Source organism: Sipha flava, unplaced genomic scaffold (genome assembly GCF_003268045.1).
Source record: "Sipha flava isolate LNK unplaced genomic scaffold, YSA_version1 102_pilon_pilon, whole genome shotgun sequence".
Classification (NCBI taxonomy): Eukaryota; Metazoa; Arthropoda; class Insecta; order Hemiptera; family Aphididae; genus Sipha; species Sipha flava.
In genome coordinates, this window is record NW_020271716.1 from 373195 (window position 1) to 392519 (window position 19325).

The 19325-nt window shown below is 28.4% G+C and overlaps 2 protein-coding genes across 5 annotated transcripts; one reads left to right on the forward strand and one right to left on the reverse strand.

The window, feature by feature from the left end:
• Window positions 1–5070: 5070 nt before the first annotated feature.
• On the reverse strand, window positions 5071–15203 carry LOC112681455 (zinc finger protein 182-like). 4 transcript variants are annotated; one of them, XM_025551719.1, is made up of 3 exons: window positions 14621–15203; window positions 8762–9092; window positions 5071–6866 (listed from the first exon to the last, which is right to left on the reverse strand). In XM_025551719.1, exon 3 carries the CDS (start codon window positions 6545–6547, stop codon window positions 5132–5134), a length of 1416 nt encoding a protein of 471 aa, XP_025407504.1. In that variant the 5' UTR covers window positions 6548–6866; window positions 8762–9092; window positions 14621–15203; the 3' UTR covers window positions 5071–5131. The 4 variants fall into 4 exon arrangements, with proteins under 4 accessions (XP_025407504.1, XP_025407497.1, XP_025407490.1 ...); XM_025551712.1 differs by lacking the exon at window positions 14621–15203 and having other exon boundaries at window positions 8762–8900; window positions 8973–9712; XM_025551724.1 differs by lacking the exon at window positions 14621–15203 and having other exon boundaries at window positions 5075–5148; window positions 5239–6866; window positions 8762–9712.
• A 517-nt stretch (window positions 15204–15720) lies between these two features.
• On the forward strand, window positions 15721–17216 carry LOC112681477 (28S ribosomal protein S18a, mitochondrial-like). Its single transcript, XM_025551731.1, has 4 exons — window positions 15721–15938; window positions 16007–16140; window positions 16209–16332; window positions 17031–17216. Exons 1-4 carry the CDS (start codon window positions 15827–15829, stop codon window positions 17201–17203), a joined length of 543 nt encoding a protein of 180 aa, XP_025407516.1. The 5' UTR covers window positions 15721–15826; the 3' UTR covers window positions 17204–17216.
• Window positions 17217–19325: the final 2109 nt, after the last annotated feature.

The following is a 19325-nucleotide window of genomic DNA, read 5'->3' on the forward strand; positions in this document are numbered from 1 at the left end:
AAGTTATTGCTAAACGCACTACCACAGAAATACTTTCACAAAAATTAGTGTTTTCTTTTGTGACTTTTGGGCCAATTAAATTAATTAAAAATTCAAAATCAATACTTGAGATTCTGGTAAAATTACTAAATAAATCACTGTCATGTAAATCTAAAATTAAATTCTTACCACTATAAGTGAAAAAATGGTTTTTCCCACCACCTTCTTTTTTTATTATTTTTTTTTTTATGTTTTATTACGCATTATAACAAACGCATCAGCGCCAATGCAGCATGCGACTTGTTCTATATCTGACATAGTCACGACTGTTGGCAAACATACAGCGAATAACAAATTATTAACAAACGTTTGTTGTCATTAATAAAATGTTCGACAAATGTTTGACGGATGTTCGACAAATGTTTGACAAACAATGTTTCCCCAAACGTTTGTTAAGTGTGGCCGCAGCTTTAGGGGGATCTGACATTGTATACGCCACTGGTCCTCTCAATATATTAAAAGTTATATAAAAATTATGTTCCTACTCAATAATGTGTTTGTTTTGTCCCGATGTTGCCTTATAAATGTATGGCAACTCTACGTTGTGATGAAAGTGTCGGTCACTCTGAATATCACCAAAATGCAAGTCAAATAATAAGTAAAAAATGAAGTAGAAGGAAATGAGGGTGATATTGAATATGTGTTAAGTGAAGAAGTGGTTTAAATAATAGTTAACAAAAATGTAAAAGTGACGGGAGTTTATTTTTAATTTCCTTAGTACCATTAAAACTCGTGGATACAAACGAAAATGCAGTCTTGGAAAAATAGCAAATGATCATCAACGCGTTATTGTCGGCCTATTCAATTTAAAATGAAACAATTGATTTGATTTAAGATGAAATACAGAAAATAGAAAATAAAATAAAACTGCTCCTATCCAGAAAAAAATAACTTCTACATGATTAAACATCGTTAAATAAATTTACGTTTAAACAAAACTGTCGTCACTTTAAATGACTTAAGCTTACGTACCTATACTTAACGGATAACTATCGACTAATTCAATAAAATTATTATCGGATAAATTGTGGAATTTACTTGTCAAATAATCGTGATATTATTAACAATAATAATACGGTAACGCACTAACGTGTCACTCTTTGTCCAACTAATGAGTGATTAAATTGAAGGTGAAACCTATCCGTGATGAACTTGTACCGATAACGCCATAACTGCATACGGGTTCCCACGGTGCGCGACTTGGACGAGCAACGAGCTACACGACGGGCCGACAATTTTCGGATATCCTAGAGCGTTCCCACGGCACTTGCCAGCGTGATTGACTCGTGACTCGGCGTGCCACGTGCCGCGGGAACCCGTCTTGAGATAAGCTATAATCAAGTACAATCGTCGTCGTCGTCGTCGTCCTCATTATCAACGAGTTCCTGGGAAAAATTAATATTACGTTGCTAAAAATAAACGAATACAAAATCCTCCTCATACGCCGTTCAAAATTTGTAACGATAAAATAAATTTTAAAAAATTTGTAACATTATGTAATGTAATATTATTATATTATAATGTAATGTAATATTATTACACAAAAACAAAACCAATATTCAATAAAATGTTGTCGCCCTATGCGTTCGCATAGTGCCTTGAATCCACCCCTGTATGTGTGGGGCAATCATGTCCAGAAAATTACATGTAGTGATGATGAGAAAAATTGTGTCAAGCTTAATAACTTAATAATATTCAATGCCAATCGTCTGTGGAATTAATAAATTTCTATAATTCTATTTGACCCATTTTAAGTCTTTACATCTATACTTATTTAAAGTATTTATTATTTATAATGTTTAATGGATATAAAAGAGGGTATGCGCCGAATAGCACACTTACTGAATTTTAGAAAGTGCGCTTATCATATAAAAAAAATAGAGACCCCAAAAACTCGCGTAAATCTAAAAATCTACCCAAATAATATTCAAATAACATGGTAGAAAATGTGTTCTTTAAAACAATTTAACGAATCTCTAAACTTTTATCATTTACCGTTTAATGGTTTAATATCATATTATAGCAGATTGTAGATAAATATCTATTTTTGGATAAAACGTATAGATTTTTGGGATTAGTGAGAACACAATATTTTAAATGATAAAGTTAATAACGTATCCACCTAATTATCTCAAATTTGTCTGTAGTTCACAACTAGTATATATTATCGTGGTCACCATTATATATTTTCTTGTTCACTTTTTGTATATATACTCACGGAGAGTGACAAATGAATTTTATTTTGTCGTGTACCATTGCACAATCGCGAATAAAATTTACAAATTCGTAACATCATATGTTGAGGTAAGTGAATAAACTATATTATATATTAGATAATTATTTTAAAATATTGTACATTAATTCATTTTAGGTAATTATTTTATTATAATGAATTATGTGCATGGTTTTTTATGATCTATTTTATAGGAAAAAAATTATTGATTGACTGTTTATAAAACGTATAGGCCGCAATTACTTACTATAGATACAAAATATTATATATCTGTTATTAAGCTGGTGGGAGTTTGTACTTAACATAAAGGTACTTCTTAAAAAGCAGTTTGAATATCAGCAATATTGTTGAGTATACCTATTGAATACATACGTCACATTAAAAACAATTTTAGAAAACAAATTTTAGTTGAGAATTAGTTATATTTTATAATTATGAAATATCTATACAAGTACATGAAATAATTTATTATAAAATTTTTAGTTAAAAATTGAATTTTTTTTTCTATTCAAAATCATTAATAATCATTATAACTTGTTACACTTAAACATAAATTATACTAGATCTACTGCTTTTAAAATGAATTTACTTCCAACTGTTTTTGAATTTAAAAAAATAATAATAATTTTTAATTTTTTAATACAAAAATCCTTGTAAAAAATCTACTAACACGTAGTGATAAGATACATGTCATAGTGTAATATAATATGATACATCCATTTCTAAATTAAAGAATACTTTTTAAATATTAACATTTTAAAACAAGAAATTTATTAAAATATCAATATGTTCATTTTACAATTATTATTAAATACCTACCTATATATTTTAACCATATAATATATGTATATATATATATATATATATATTGCATTAAAAATTATAAAATCTACAATAAAATATTATGTAGATCAAATAATAAATTATTCAGTTATACTAGTTCTATGATAGTTATATGATTATAGCTAACCATCTATAATAAATACTTTTTATTAGTAATAAGTCGTAATTATATAATTAAATAAAATTATAATATAAGAAAGTAAATAAAACATATATATCATAGTAATAATTTAAAAAACATTTAAACATTTAATATAATTTACAATTGTATGTCCGTTTATTTAAATATTACAAGTATGTCTTAAATTTAAATTAATCTATCAAGTCAAACAAAATACATAAATGAACACACATATTTATTAAATTGTATCTCAATCAATCTAAAGCCATAAGTATATGTGTAAAAATATTTTCAATTTTCACATAAATTATTATTAGTTAAAACAATAAATATTACCAATGAAACAAATCAATATGGACATATGAAGTTTACATTATTTTGACACATAAATATTAATTCAAAATAAAACACATGTAACATACAACAAACAATTTACTACATAATAACAATTATCTATTTTAAAATTATATTAACAACTATCTATAAATAAAATTACGAGATTATTTTATTTTAATTTATTTTCAGATAGTTGAAAATACAAAAAAATTCTCTCATTAAAAAATGTTACGTTTTTTTTTTATATTGATTTGTTTTATGAAAGTTTGATTAATAAAATAAGTGGCATAGTTTTAAAATCTAAACAACATTTATTATTATGAAATACATACAATATAATAATAGGTCTAATAGACATTTTTGTATTGAAATGATTAAAATACATAATATTAAAGAATTAAATTTAAATTCATTAGATATTTTTTCTGTGTACATAAACAAATAAAAAGTAATGCATAATATCTATTATACATTTTTATCTGTATGTATGCACATTTACCAATAAATGTTTTATATTACTATCAAAAATGGTCTATTTAATAAAACTATATATATATTTACAAATTTAATTATATAAGAACAAATATTTGTAGTTTTTGAATAATAAATATAATGAACAATCAGTATAGGGAAGTAACATAAAAAAAAATAGTCATTATTTTTATAGTAATGCGTTACATAATTTTATTACAATTTTTACTGTGTATTGAAAATGTAATGTAAATTATTTTAGATAAGTCGTTTCTTTGATATAACGTGTTACAAATATGTATCTACAATCTAAAATATTTTTCAACAAAAATTTATTGATACAATAATATACTAAATACAATATTATATTTATAAATATATAGATAAAAGATTATACTGATAAATGTATTTATACAATTTTTTTTTAATTGTAACTTGAAAATAACATAGTTACTTTTATATTAAAAATTAAAGTAATTTTCTTACTATCTTATTTAAGCAACGTAAAATGTAAACTCATTACATTTAAATAATGAGTAACTAGTAAAGTTACTTACTAATTTTTAAAGCAATTAACCTGACAATGCTAACATATAAATACAAATTACCATACACAAGTATAAATCAAGTAAAACAATATTCAATTTAAATAAACTATAGTTTTGTATGATATTAATATATACATAAATATATATTTTTTTTTTGGTTCAAAAAATCATAAAATAAAAATAATATATTCATACATGTAAGATTATATAATATAATATCAAACACATATTTATAAACCTAATTAATGATAATTAATACATATATTTAAAATCAATGGCACAATTTACATTTTTCCTTCAAGCTAAAAATATTCAATAATTAAGTACATTAAAATACTTATTTAAACATTTTACAGTAGCATTAAGTTTGTACAATGCATTTAAAATTATTTTCTTCAATTAACTTATATATTTTTTAGATGAGCGTTACAATATAACAATACATTAGTTTATTGAATAAGTCATATGTTTAAATAAATCATTAGTAGGTAGTACTTTATTGTAGTATTTTAATTGACTTGATAAACGAGTATATCGACTTCACTTCGAATGTTTAACTAAAACATGATGTTTATGTAAATGGGACTTTAAATTGTTTAGATATAAGAATTTTTTTTTACATATTATACACACATAATTTAGTTTACCGATATGCGATGTATAATGTTTTGAGAAGTTTGATTCTTTTTTGAACAGCTTATTGCATTTGGAACATTGATAACGAATGTATGGTTCATGTGTGCGCTCATGTAGATCAAATTGCTCTTGAGAACTAAATTGTTCTATACATAATGGACAACAATAATGTAGGGTTTTTGATTCACCAGGCTTACTATGTGAATCGTCAGAAGTTTGTTTGTTTGGATCCTCAGAAATGGGGTTTGAAATGGGTGAACTCATGTCCTTTATAATGGGTTCTATTGAATCAGATGAATCACTAGGGACTAGTACTATTTTGTAACTAGATGTTATATTTCGTTCATGATGACTACAATTCATAAAATCAATTCGATTATGACGCATTTGCAGATGATGGTTTAAAATGTTAACTGATTGAAGTCTTTCATCACATACTTCGCATATATATTCTTCTTTAATGTCGTGTAATTCATGATGTTTAATTAAGATTAATTCTTCGTTGAACAGATCATTGCATTTGGGACACTGATAACGAATGTATTTTTCATATGTACGTTCATGTAGATCAAATCGCTTTTGAGAACTAAATCGTTTTGTACAGAATGGACAACAGTACTGTAAAGCTCTTGATTCTTCAGGCTTACTACAATGATCCAATTCATTACCTATAGCGGTTGAACGTTGATGTCCGCGCTCATGTATATCTAATTGATCTTGATGAGTAAAGCGGTCTGTACAGTATTGACAACTATACTGCGTAGCGGCTATAAATTCTTCATACTTTTTTAAAAAATTACACTTTTTATCAGATGAATCAGACGAATTATCAGCATCATCAGTCACTAATACTTTTTTGTAATGCTGTGGTAGACTTAGCTCATAACGAATACGATTTGAAAAATCAGTCTGATCATGACGTTTTATCAGATGTTTTCTTAAAGTGCTAAATAATAAACAATTTTTTTCACATATATTGCACCTGAATCTTCGTCTATCGGTGTGTGATTCCCAATGTTTAAATAATTTTATTTCTTTTTTGAACAGCTTTTTGCATTTAGGACATTCATAACGAATATATGGTTCATGTGTGCGCTCATGTAAATCCAATTGTTGTTGAGAACTAAATCTTTCTTCTGTACAGTATTGACAACCATACCGTAAAAGTCCTGATTCGTCAGGCTTACTATGGTGATTTAACTCATTATCTGTAGTGATGTTACGTTGGCATAGTTGATAATATGCATCAGAAATTGATTTGTCTTCAATATCAGTAGGTGTTAAAATTGGTAAATCCATATTTACATAAATGGATTCCATTGCAGAAAATTAATTATTATTGTTATTGTGTTGTAATGTTTGGGTATATTTAGCACAAAACGATTATAATTCCAAAAATCAATCTGATTTTGAGATTTTTTTTTTTTAGATATTACCTTAAAATGATTAATAATAAAAATTACATGTAACTCTCAAAGTTTAAATATAAATATGTCTATTGTCAACTTCTTATTGCATTTGTGACGTTAATAATGAATGTTTGATGTTAGATTCATGTGTCTATTCATATCAATTTAACTGTTGATGTGAAATAAATCGTTTTCAATTTGACATGTTCATCACCATCAAACTCTTGGACCTGAAAAAATATTATTAGTAAATTTCTTTATTATTATTTATAATCAATTGTTTTATTTAATTTCTGTGGTATTTTTTTTTTTAATCAAATTTCACGTTTAGTTAATTCCAAATAGAGTAATTGTTTGTATAATAAGTAGTTCAGTAAATATCAAACAATTAAACAATTCTATACTTTCAGAATAAAATAATTAAAATCTCAATGATTTGTACACTAAGTAATTGAAATAAAATACTGTTAAGTTAATAGTAAAATAACCCTTAAAGTACCAACTAGACAATATTTCTTATCTTTTACTCTTTTTTTCGTAATGATCGGAATAATAATTTCTATTCAAAATCATACACACAAAACCAGAAAAAATACAAGATAATACCAATATACTCATCGGTTTACTCAGATCTATAACATACACTATGCTAAAACCATTATATTCTCAGTTTCACTCAGAATTTAAAACAAATGAAAATAATATAAGGGGACGAGGTTTGAGAAGAAACCGACCATAATTGTTACTTTTACTAAATACTTTTTTTTAACTTTTTACCTTATGAAATTAAAATTAAAAATGTCTATCTTTAACTGTATGTATTTAAGGCAGACCCATGCGCAAGAATCATCTAAGGGAGGGTTCAAAATTATATATGTTAAGTTAAAAGTCAATAAAAAAAACACTCGTTTGGATATCCATGATCAGAAATATAAGGATCGAAAATTAATAAATGTTTGAACAGCTTGAATAGCTGACTTGTCTGTGAAAATGTGTTCTATAGATGGCTGCATTTACAACAATAATCGTGTAGTGAGCCGATTTGATTAAAGACTGACTCAAAACGTTTTTACGACGAATCACTTTTTGTTGTAGTAATTACACGTTCGTTGATAGAAGAGCTTGAAGTAAAATAAAGAAAACACTTTTTAAATTATAAATGTGATCTTATTATATTACTGAAACACAACGTAATGGTAGCCCGATAAGTTAACGTTGTAAGTTTAACAGTATCGGTCTCTTCATAAGTTTGGTTACATTGTGCATCACGTACCTATTTATACACATAATGCGTAAAAGTAGTTTAGAACAAAGAAAAGACTCAAGGCTGTTGTTCTTTAAAAACAAAAAATAATATTAATCTTTCAAAAACTTATACTAAAAACAACTATTCCCGTTTAAATGATTAGCTAATAACAAAAATAATATAAATATTCTTAATATCTAAAATACCCGTTTCCCTTATTAGCTAATAACCCGTCTCCAAATATAAAAGTATTTAATAGTAATAGATAATTGTTTTCGACAACGTCCAAGGAAAATAGGTTAAGAAAAAAACTACAAAGTAGTTTTAGCTATGTCGTAGTGACCTCGGTTACTACAATCAATAATAGGTTGAATGTGCTCGCAAATTAGATAGAAAAAGGTGTTAAATAGGAATATTGGCACAGTTAAAACAAAAATAGACAACTTTGTATGAATTTTCAAGTCAGTTTAATTTTCATAGAACGAGGACTCGGTGTATTCTTAGAAAAAACGTGTATAAAAAGATCCTCAACGTGGGGGTTAAAATTCCCAAACCTCCCCCCCCTTTGCGCACGGACCTGATTCAAGGTCTACTGTATAGTTAATAAACAATGTTTTATATTTTATACAATATTTTACTGATAAATGTAGAATATAATTGCTTATTATCTAGTTTGCAGCCACTTTTTTACTACAAGATATTCTTGTAAATTATTATTTTTTTCTTTAATCGATTCGAATTATACTTGAATTTTGTCATAAAAGCTTGTCCGTTCGTAATCGTTGATAATACAGCTAAAAAACAATGTGTAATTCAAACGGTGATAATAGCTAAAAAATTATTAGCCGATGTACAAATAACTTAATAGTAAATTCTAACCTTAATATTTGAAGTAATTAAAGTGTTAAATACTGAAGTACTTGAAGAAATTTTTAATTAAACGTCAATGGATAGACGAAAAAACAACGGCAACGACGTCGCTAACGAGTGGGCAAATAGGCCCCTCTTGCACACGAACCTGATTCAGGGTGTACTTAGTTAATATTTAAGTTATTAAATAATGTAAGTTAATTAAATGATAATATTTTACCTGGTAAATGTAGAATATGATTGCTTATTATCTAGTTTACAGCCACTTTTTCACTATAAGATATTCTTGTAAATTGTTATTGTTTTCTTTCGATCCGCAATATATTTGTTATTTATCCAGCTGAAAGAAAATGTGTAATTCAAACGGTGATAAAAGCTAAAAGGTTATTAGCCAATGTAAAAATAACATTACATTTAGTTCGAACATTAAGTTTTGAAGTAATTTAAGTGAAGTTATAGTGAAGTACTAGAAGAAATGTTCAATAGACGGTCGATGGGTAGACGGAAAAAACAACGGCAACGACGATGAGTGGGCAAATATGGAGACGCTCAAGTATGGCGTCAATACCTACTCGGTTGTTTTGATGGAGGGGGAGAGTATAATATGGGGATGATGCACATCTCCCAAAATTGATGAAGACCAAACATCACGAGCGTCTCGTTGCAGCTTGGCACACTGCGCGCGCAGACCCTCTCATCACACCATTATCAAATGTTATTTTCTAATATAATCTGATTATGCGCGCGTGAATTTGAATTATACCTATAATTAAAAAATTATTATCTAATCTTTTACAAAAGCACCATATTATAAAAACTGATGAAACATGTACACATTCGGCATGTTTGAAATGCAAAAAATGTAGAATTTACATCCATACATGCTTGTACATGTGAGTTTATAAGATTAGAAGACAATTCAAAAAAAAAAAAAATGATTTTACGATACAAATATAACAGAACAAAAAATTTTAATGGATACCGTTTACAATTTATAATCACCATAAAGTTCACAAAAATCAAACAATTATAAACTAAACAGAAATTAATTTTTAAAATTAATATAAGAAATATAAGAATGAAATTTTGCAAAAAAAAAAAAAAAAAAATTTAACAGAAATTATATCAATTATGAACGAAGAAGGTCAAACGTACTAAAACACAAGTTAAAAAAATAGGTAAAGGAGCCAATTGTTTAAATATCAAAAATCACAACCAATGGTTATAACAAACCTGTTGTCACAACAATAGTTCGCGCAGTGATAATGGTATGATAATAGGAGCTAAGCGCGCAGCAGCCAATTTGGCAAGCTGCAATAAGACGCTCGTCGAAAACTACCGTTTCTACCATTCCTATTTAGGGATGGCAAAAAATCGTTAACCATCGATACATCGCATAACCAGGGTTGGAACTAGGGGGTGGAAGATAAGGATTTATCCCCGGGCGTAAAGGGCCGTATGGGGTATAATTTTTGTAATTATTAACAACTAATTTGATATTTTTAACTTTGTTAGATACTGTTCTTATGTTAAAACAAGTATGATTGTATATTAATTATTAGAAAACAATTCTCGAGAAGAGTATTTGATTATTGGTCTATGATTGGGCGTAATTTTCCCCGGGCGTAAAAATTCCTAGTTCCATCACTGCGCATAACTAATATCGATACCACGATATATCTACCGCTATTTTATATCTTTACATCGATTTATATCGGAATTATCATACAAAGGGTACAGGGTACAAGGATCTACAAAAAAAAAAAAAAAAAAAATGGATAATGATAATAATCAAAATTCTTTTATCACTTTATCATCCAATCGGCATTCTAATAATAGTTTTATAGTAGATATATATATTCTATAGATACCCGTAACCGCTACAGTCGTATACAATATACTATATATAAATCTACACTTGAGGGGAGACACAGAGACACAGAGTATCCCAAATTTCAGAAATTTAAGCGTCCATCTACTATTATTACGTTATAATTATAACACTTAACAAGTTTTGGGGACGCTATTTTTTTTTTAAGTAAACACAGTCCCCCTTTTTTAATTTTGCCAATTCGAACCCTGACTATATACTTCTATCCACTTTCGATGTAATCAATGAGGAACGTGGATTGTGTGGTGCAAATATGCAAAATGTTAACACTAAACATAACTATTACTATTAATCTATAACATCTCTTTGTTTCCCGACGATTTATTTTATTAAAATATCGAAAGACTCTATTATATCAATAAGGTCGTATCGATATATCGTTTCCATCCCTGTTCCTATTACATTTGAAGCCGTACGTGTAGTAAATCCATGTATTCTTAAGTTCATCACCTAATCTAACTAATTGATTGGAATTTAGGAACACCTCTTTTGGGCATTGCATTTTAACAAGTTGATTAATGCGTTTGATCGCCATCAATCACTATAATGTTATCATAATTCATAATATAAATTAGAGATGGGAATTATGACTCACTTTAGTAAATCATTTCATTAAATGAATCAATTCATTAAGTCAATTCATCAACTCACAATTGATAAGTCAAATCATATCTTAACCAAGTCACGGTGTGATCCTAAATCTTAATGAATCAAATCAAATCGTTACACTAATGACAATACCACGTATCATTTTACATAAAATGAGTTTTTGGTATCAAAATATTTGTTATTTCCTTACGCAAAAAATTTACTTTCTGTACAATAACCTAAAATAAATTACTTCCCTTCCAAATTAGATATATTATTTAGTATTTTTATAAATTGCAACAATGTTAAAACACTGCTCAAAAACACGTATCTCATAACAACTTTAATAAATACCAAGTAACCATACTACATTTTAACAGCAACCAAATTTAAAGAATTTTATTAAAAATAATGTTGATTAATCATAACTTAAATTTAAACTTGATAAAAATATGAGCGGTATAATATTTGTTAATATTTATTCAGTTTTTCATTCTCCTATACAATTGGTGAAATTTAGATACGTGGTATTGTCATTAGTAGAGCTCGGATTTATATGCATTTGCATGTTTTTATTAAGTGTATGCACGTCTATGGAGGTTTGAAATGTCCACGATTCATATCACACCGAATTTAAACATCAAATTTTATACTGCATATTTTGCATATTTGTTCATAAATGCATATAATATGCATATTTAATGGGTTTTTAATAAATTATCTATTTAATTTACAGTAAATTTTGTAATCTCCTCGAATAGAGAATTCACAAATTAAGATGATAGGTATTAAGTTTCAAAATATTATTTTAAAAGATTTGTATTTTTTTTATTTCTATTTTCGTTTTATGGTTTCCAAAAAGTTTTAGATTGATTTAAATTATTTGAAACATAAATCAGTGGATATTATAATTTCTTTTGTTTTTGATAAAATAATTAGAATTTTATTTGGTATAAAAGTGTGGTTTTAAAAATTAAAATTCATATTTTATAAAGTGTAACATAATGCATATAATTTTATATTTAGCCACTTTTTCTTTGCATATTTTCATCATATTTGATACTTTATAAATGCATATAAATTCGGGCTCTAGTCATTAGTGTAACAAAATTTATTAAATTTGAAAATAACATATTTTTAGCTTATTTGTAATCATTCATTAATTATCACAGTTATCACTTTATCAGTAATCATACCTAAATTAAGTTTTCAAGATTAATATTTAATATTTACTAATTAATGGAAAAGATTGTTATTTAAGTATTAAAATTTTAAATATAAATTCACATATAAACGCTGTTGATGGGTTCAGCCACTTTTGTAGGGGGGAAATTGTGAAGGTAGGATACATTTGATCAGTTCCGTTTACTATATAGGCAAGTGAGTAAGTGCCCAAGGCCCCCATCTTGCTGAGGGCCCTGAATAATAGAAATTATAACTTTAAATTTATGCTGTAACGTATTAATACGACAACTTATAAAAAAACTTAGGTGAATAAGAGTTAAATGCTTATTAATGCTTAATGTGTGAAATGACATTAAGTATCTTATTTCTTATCCCATTATTTCATTTTTTTTTTTTTTGTCTACTAGAAGGTCAGCTAAGCTTCATGAGCCCCTGCATACCCTAAGACGGCCTTGTATATAATGTTATTTAATTTATATCTGTAAGCAACGATAAACCAAAGAGAGAGAATTGCTAAAATGGTTGCCAACATTCAGAATCGAAAAGCACCCAAAGAAGAATATAAATATATAATATATGAGCTTATAATGTGGCAGGGTAAATTAGTTATAATTACAAATCATTATTATGTTGTTTGGTATACATGTATAATGATATACAACGTATCGATGGCAAAATTTACGTCCGTTTTATACGTGCGATAGGTCGTGAAATGTCAGTCGTCAACATGCCGTTAACCATTGTACAACGTAAAATGTTATTATCCGAAAGTTTAGTGTTTTAGTTGATTATTTAAAAAAAAAAAAAGCTCAAACAAAATGCGGTACACCAAATTTATAAAGATAGGTTTTAATTTGGCGAATTTCATCATTTGTATGCACAATTACGCGCTGATGATAATTTATTTCATTTTTACATGCGAATGGTAACAAGTACATTTGATTACATAAAAGAGGGGCAATTGGACATGAATGTTATCACTACGCGATCTTTAAATTTTGGATCCCATTTATTCCAAAGCACCGCTCTTCTTTGTACTTCAGAAATAAGATCCATTTTTTAAACGCAAAAAATACAAATTTTATGTAAATACGAGAATATTTATTTCAATTTACATAACAATATTAAGTCTTGCCCGCAGAACGTTGCGTTGAAAAATAGAGCAGGTTCTATTTTGTGCGGTGCGATGAAACGTACCGCACGCGTCATACGATCAATAAGGACATGTCCGTACTTTGCAGCAGTTTGTTTTAACTGCGTGCACGCAATGCTCGCAATGCACGGAATTAGGACATAACGTTATACGTTATACGTATACGGTCAGACTAGACCCGGCATCGGCCGAAATAACGTTCAGCCGAACAAGGCCGAATACGCACGAAACAAATTAAAGTATAAAATTCAATTGTACCCGGTCACATTACATCCGAGAAATTCGGTCTTTCACGGTCGATGTCGGATAAAAACAAAATATTTTGTTTTTTTTTTCGTCCGTATTCGGCCGATGCCGGGTCTAGACGGGTTTTTTCAGCGGTCCAAACGGGCAGGCGTGTAAAGGGATTCAAGTCGTGAGAAACGAGTTACGTATGGGCGAAAAATCCACTACGAAACAACAGTGTACGACCAACACATTTTTCGACCATTTCGCATCGGGGGACTATATTGCGATACTAATAATTATTAATAATACGCAGTACAATTGCTTCCGCGTAAAATAATTTTATTCATATAATCTGGACATAATTTCTGCATGAGGAACATGAACGTACAATTACAAACGATTATACGAAATTATGTTTTTTGAATATAAATTAATACAATTTGTAATTCATACAAAGTTGAAGGCACGAATTATGAATGGAGGTAAATAAATCGCGTTGCGATCGCGCGGTATTCGAATCGGCCGCGAGTTATAAAAAAAAGAAATGCATTGGAAAAATATTTGTTTTGTAGTTTAAGAACGTTAAAAATTGAACAAACGCGTCTCATGAGCGAGTGCGTGAATAAACCCATACAACTATTACAATACGTTTTAATTATGCGTTTTAATTATTGCGATTAATCGCAGCGTTCGAAACACGCGGTTAAGTTTCAAACATATAACCGGTTGATTTTATTATTGTAGGGTATAGTAACTTAAATATTGAAAGTCAAAATTCGATAAACGTTTGTACAGTCAATAATATTAAATATTATATTCTTACCTTATGATTTTAATCAATCTACTCCTGTGTCCGACGGATGTTCTTAATTGAATACCAGAATGTTAACGTCGTAAACTTTACGATTAAACAAAATTAAATACTAAGAATTTTTGCTGGAATAAAAATAGACGTGTCATTACGCTAGTCAACGCAGCGGTACGGCACGGCGATAACGCGTGTTAAATACCCACGAAACAATATAAATAAAAATTGTTAATGATGATGCCGGTGTGTATATTTTCGCAGTACGGAGTAAATGGGCAATGTAAGTCGTGTGAGCATTTCGTATCATTATACGGTATTGTAATTACTTATCGTGGTATATTATTTGACGTATTACAATCTAAAACTTCGGAAACAGTAATGACCAATTATATTTGAAATTGAAATAAATGAGGACTGGGTCCGGGGGACATTTTTCGGGTAAGAATATTATCAGGCGACAAATGTCCATTTCTTCCCCGTTAAACCCGCCACTGCGGAACACCGAAACAATCATCGTTTGTAACGGCGGGGTAAAGCGATGTTGATAAAATGCAACGGACACTGTCCGTTGTACGCGTTCGTTTAGAAGTGCACCGAGCACGGGCGCAACTAGCGCCCAAATATTGGGAGTGCTGAAATTGCTGAAAATAAAATTACATGTTATTTTACTGTAATTATTATAGATTATATATAGATCTGAAAAAAAACCGGGTGTGCTAAAAACCCTATTGTGCCTATGGCACGGAGATCAAAACCGTATCGGCGATCCGAATAACTTTTGGCGTACGGTACTCCATTATCAAACGTCGAGTCGTTCGATAAAGTTACCACTGTCCGGTGTCGAGTGCGCGCGTGAGCGAACGAACGTTCGAAGAAACGTTTGTGTCGTTTCACTAGTCATTCAGCGGTTACTCGTCATTCGGCATTTCTGATCGTTGGATTCTAATTCCCCACGACGTACGAGCGCGGATGGGAATCTGCGCCGAGAATACGTGTTATCAACCACTCGATTAAACACGAAAACGCCTCCACTGATAACGCAACGCGGTTGGAACGTAGTATCGGTTTTGAACGAACGCATTTACCGTATCACCATCGAGTTGTTATCGTTCGACGAAAAAAAATTAAAATTTCTGCGGAAAATTGCACGGCGTTACCCTACTGTTTAGCCGGTCGGCCCGTTGTGCACGCGAGACAACGGATTTAACAAACAAATTGAAAATGTTTAAAATACCGTTGACGGGCACCATGTTAGCCGCGAGCAGATTGTCCGCCAAACTGTTGACGCCCAACAGCGGTCTGCACACTACTGCGGCAACGCTTCTGAAGGAGAGTGAGTGCCGTGGTGTTTTGTTAGCTTTGATGTGCTCTAGGTGTTTACCTGTTTTCTTTGCCTTTCAGTCCAAGCCAACAAACTCGGAAATAAGTTGATCATCCAAGGATCCTATGTACCATCGCCTAGAAAAGATTACCTCATCGAGAACAAGAGTAAATGCTGCCCGTTGTGCAGTCTCGATTTGAACATAAAACATACGGTAACATAACGCGCGATTGCATTGAATCATTGTTTGTTTGTATTTATTCTTGAACATTTCTGTTATAGGACGTATTGATTCTGAGTCAATTTGTTCGACCTGATGGGTGTATGATGCCTCGACGAGTCACCGGTCTTTGTCCGACACAGCAGAAAATAGTATCCAAATTAGTGTCAATGGCCCATAAAGCAGGTAAGGTCTAACTTACACTAACCGAATAAAACATAAGATTTCAATTAATACTTACATGTCAGTATGTTTCAATAAATTGTAATAGTTGATTATTCAGGGATAAAACACTATATTATATCTCTAATTATTCAATTGTACAATATCAGTAACAAAATAAAAAAATCATATTCTAACACATGGAGTGTCATAATTAATAATCTAGTTATAAGTCTATAAGTTCATTATAAGCTGCATTTATGTCATGCTTTCAATTGTGCATATAAATATATATTTTATTCAATTAATCGAGTCAAGTTTAATACAATTATTTAAGTTTTTATTTGATAAATGTCTACCACATGCTATTCACTAAATTATTTTAATATTTTTAAATCATAATATGATTTAAAAATATTAAAATAAAATAAATATTATTTATTTTAGTAAATACTCAATTTGTTATTGTCAACCATGTAAAATTTATAATTTTAAGCTAAATTAATTGCAGTCAGTCCAATGATTAGTGTATGAATAAATTTAATTAATATATACAGGTTACATCATATTTTTGAAATATTTTTATAAAATAATTTGTAGGAACTTTCTTGTATTTGTTTTAATTGATATTCAAGTAGTTAACATAGCATAGTAGTAAATGTTTTTTTATTTAACAATAATTATTATAATGTTTAAATTGTAATATTTTATTGTTTTTATAGGTTTAATGATCAAAATGACTCCAGAAAATTGTAAGAAAGATCCTACTAGAAGAAAGAATTGGAAAAAGTTTAATACATATTTCGATGAATCCACTATTAAAGTTTATGATAACCATTTCACACAAATGAAAAGAGACATTATATTAAAGTATATGCAAAATAAAAATTTATAAATAGAAAAATTTAACATACTTGTATATAATTTAATGTATTTGTATGTCTGAATTTGTTGTTAATTATCTATTATACTACTAAAATGCTCAACAATATTGTATAATCATTAATTGTACAGTTAAAGTTGATATGCATTTTTTTATAACATTGTCATAGAAAATAGTAAACCGTAATAAATAATATAAAACAGTATGTTTTTTTTCTTCATCATCATTGTTTTATGTATATATTTGTAAATATTATCACTAGAGTCCGAATTTGTATGCACTCAAAAAGCCCAAAATATTATGCATTTATGCATCAAAAATATTCAAAATATGCACTTGATATGCTCTTATTTTTTTAATAATATGCAAAAACATGCTCTTACCCAAAATATATGCATTTTAATATATTTTTTTAAATTTCTTCCACTAATAATAATTCAACAAAATTAGAAAAACTTAACTTTTTAATTATAGACATCATGTTTAAATATTTATTAAAGAACAGTAAATATTTAAAAATTTATTCAACAAATAAAACAAATACTTTAATTAAGAATAACAAAAATAAAAATGTATTAAGTCCTCTTATACCATTTCTTTGGTACATATTTATGAAAAAAAAAAAAAAAAATACAAAATAAAGACATTTTATAAAAAAAAACAATTTAAATCATTAAAAACATAATTTTGTTATTAATAAAAAATATTTTGATGATACAGTGTATGATTTTTAATTTTTATAAAAATAGTTGACAATGATATATTTTTCCACGTGCTCAGGTATCATATTTGCAGTGGTGTTTTGGCAAAAAAAACTAGAGGGTATACGCGTATTTAAGGATTTATGACATTGACTATTGTGTATTCATTAGGATCAAAACTTATCAGATTTTATCACTCAAAAAGACGTTTTAACTTCGCTCGCGAGTATTCAAGTCTTCTGGATCTTATGTTCATAAATATAAACTTCAATATATAAAAAAAAATGTGTATTCATTTTATCCCATATTATTTCTTGATTTATCTAAGTATTTAAAGCTTCTATGGAAAATTCAATAACCGCCCGATTTTAAAGGCAAAAAATATAAATGTAATTGTAAAATAAAAGCATAATCATGTAATAGTCAAATAGGTAACTACAAAGCATAAAAAATATATACAATTAACTTTAACAGAACATATACATAATAAAAAGGAATAAATGACAACGGTTAAAATTGATTATAGTTTATCATTGATAAATTATCAGTAATGTATCAACATTGATCACGGATAACAATAAATTGGAGATTACAAATGTTTATATGGAACGCCAGTACATTCTGTTATCAGAAATCCATTACAACTACAATTCTGGCTTCATTTGAGACATTTTAGGCGTTTCCAATATTTATTATTGCTTGGGCTGTCTATGTTTATTTAATCAATGGCCACATTATTTAGTATACTTTTGTGTAGAAACGTCAACAGCTGCTTGTAGATATTATAATTTGATACCTAATGAATATAGTTGGACGATAATCGATAGCTATAAATATTAATCAATTATCAATGTTATTATTAACCTACCAATAACAAATTTTCTAAAAATAATCGAATGTCCTATGGATTTTTTTCCATTTATGAAGTAGGTATACGAGCGTATACGTGTTACTTTTATAAAGTGTACGCTAAATCAGCATAATGGTTCACGGGTATACGTCGTATACCCGCGTATATCCTCCATAACACCACTGCATATCTGTCCTTCTATCACTTAGTATATGTTTATAAAGATTAAATGATATTTCCACATCGACTGATGTCAATGGTGCATATTTCATGTTGGCCATAGAGCAAGGGTTTAAGTTTTCTGGAAGTTGTATTTCATTGTTACCTGATATAATTAGTCCAATTTGTTCCAATACTTGAAACCCTTTATTTTTTTTGATGCAATTGTGATATTTTAGTTTTTATAATAGAACCTTTGTCACCTTGTATATATGATAGTTTTGAAATGATATTTTTCATTATCTCTAATGATTGCACTAAAGTCAATTTAGGATCTTCTAAATTTGTAATTGCCCAAATGAGTCCAGAAAAGTTAATTTTTATAAATGCTAAAATCATTTTTTACCATAGGAAAATTGAACAT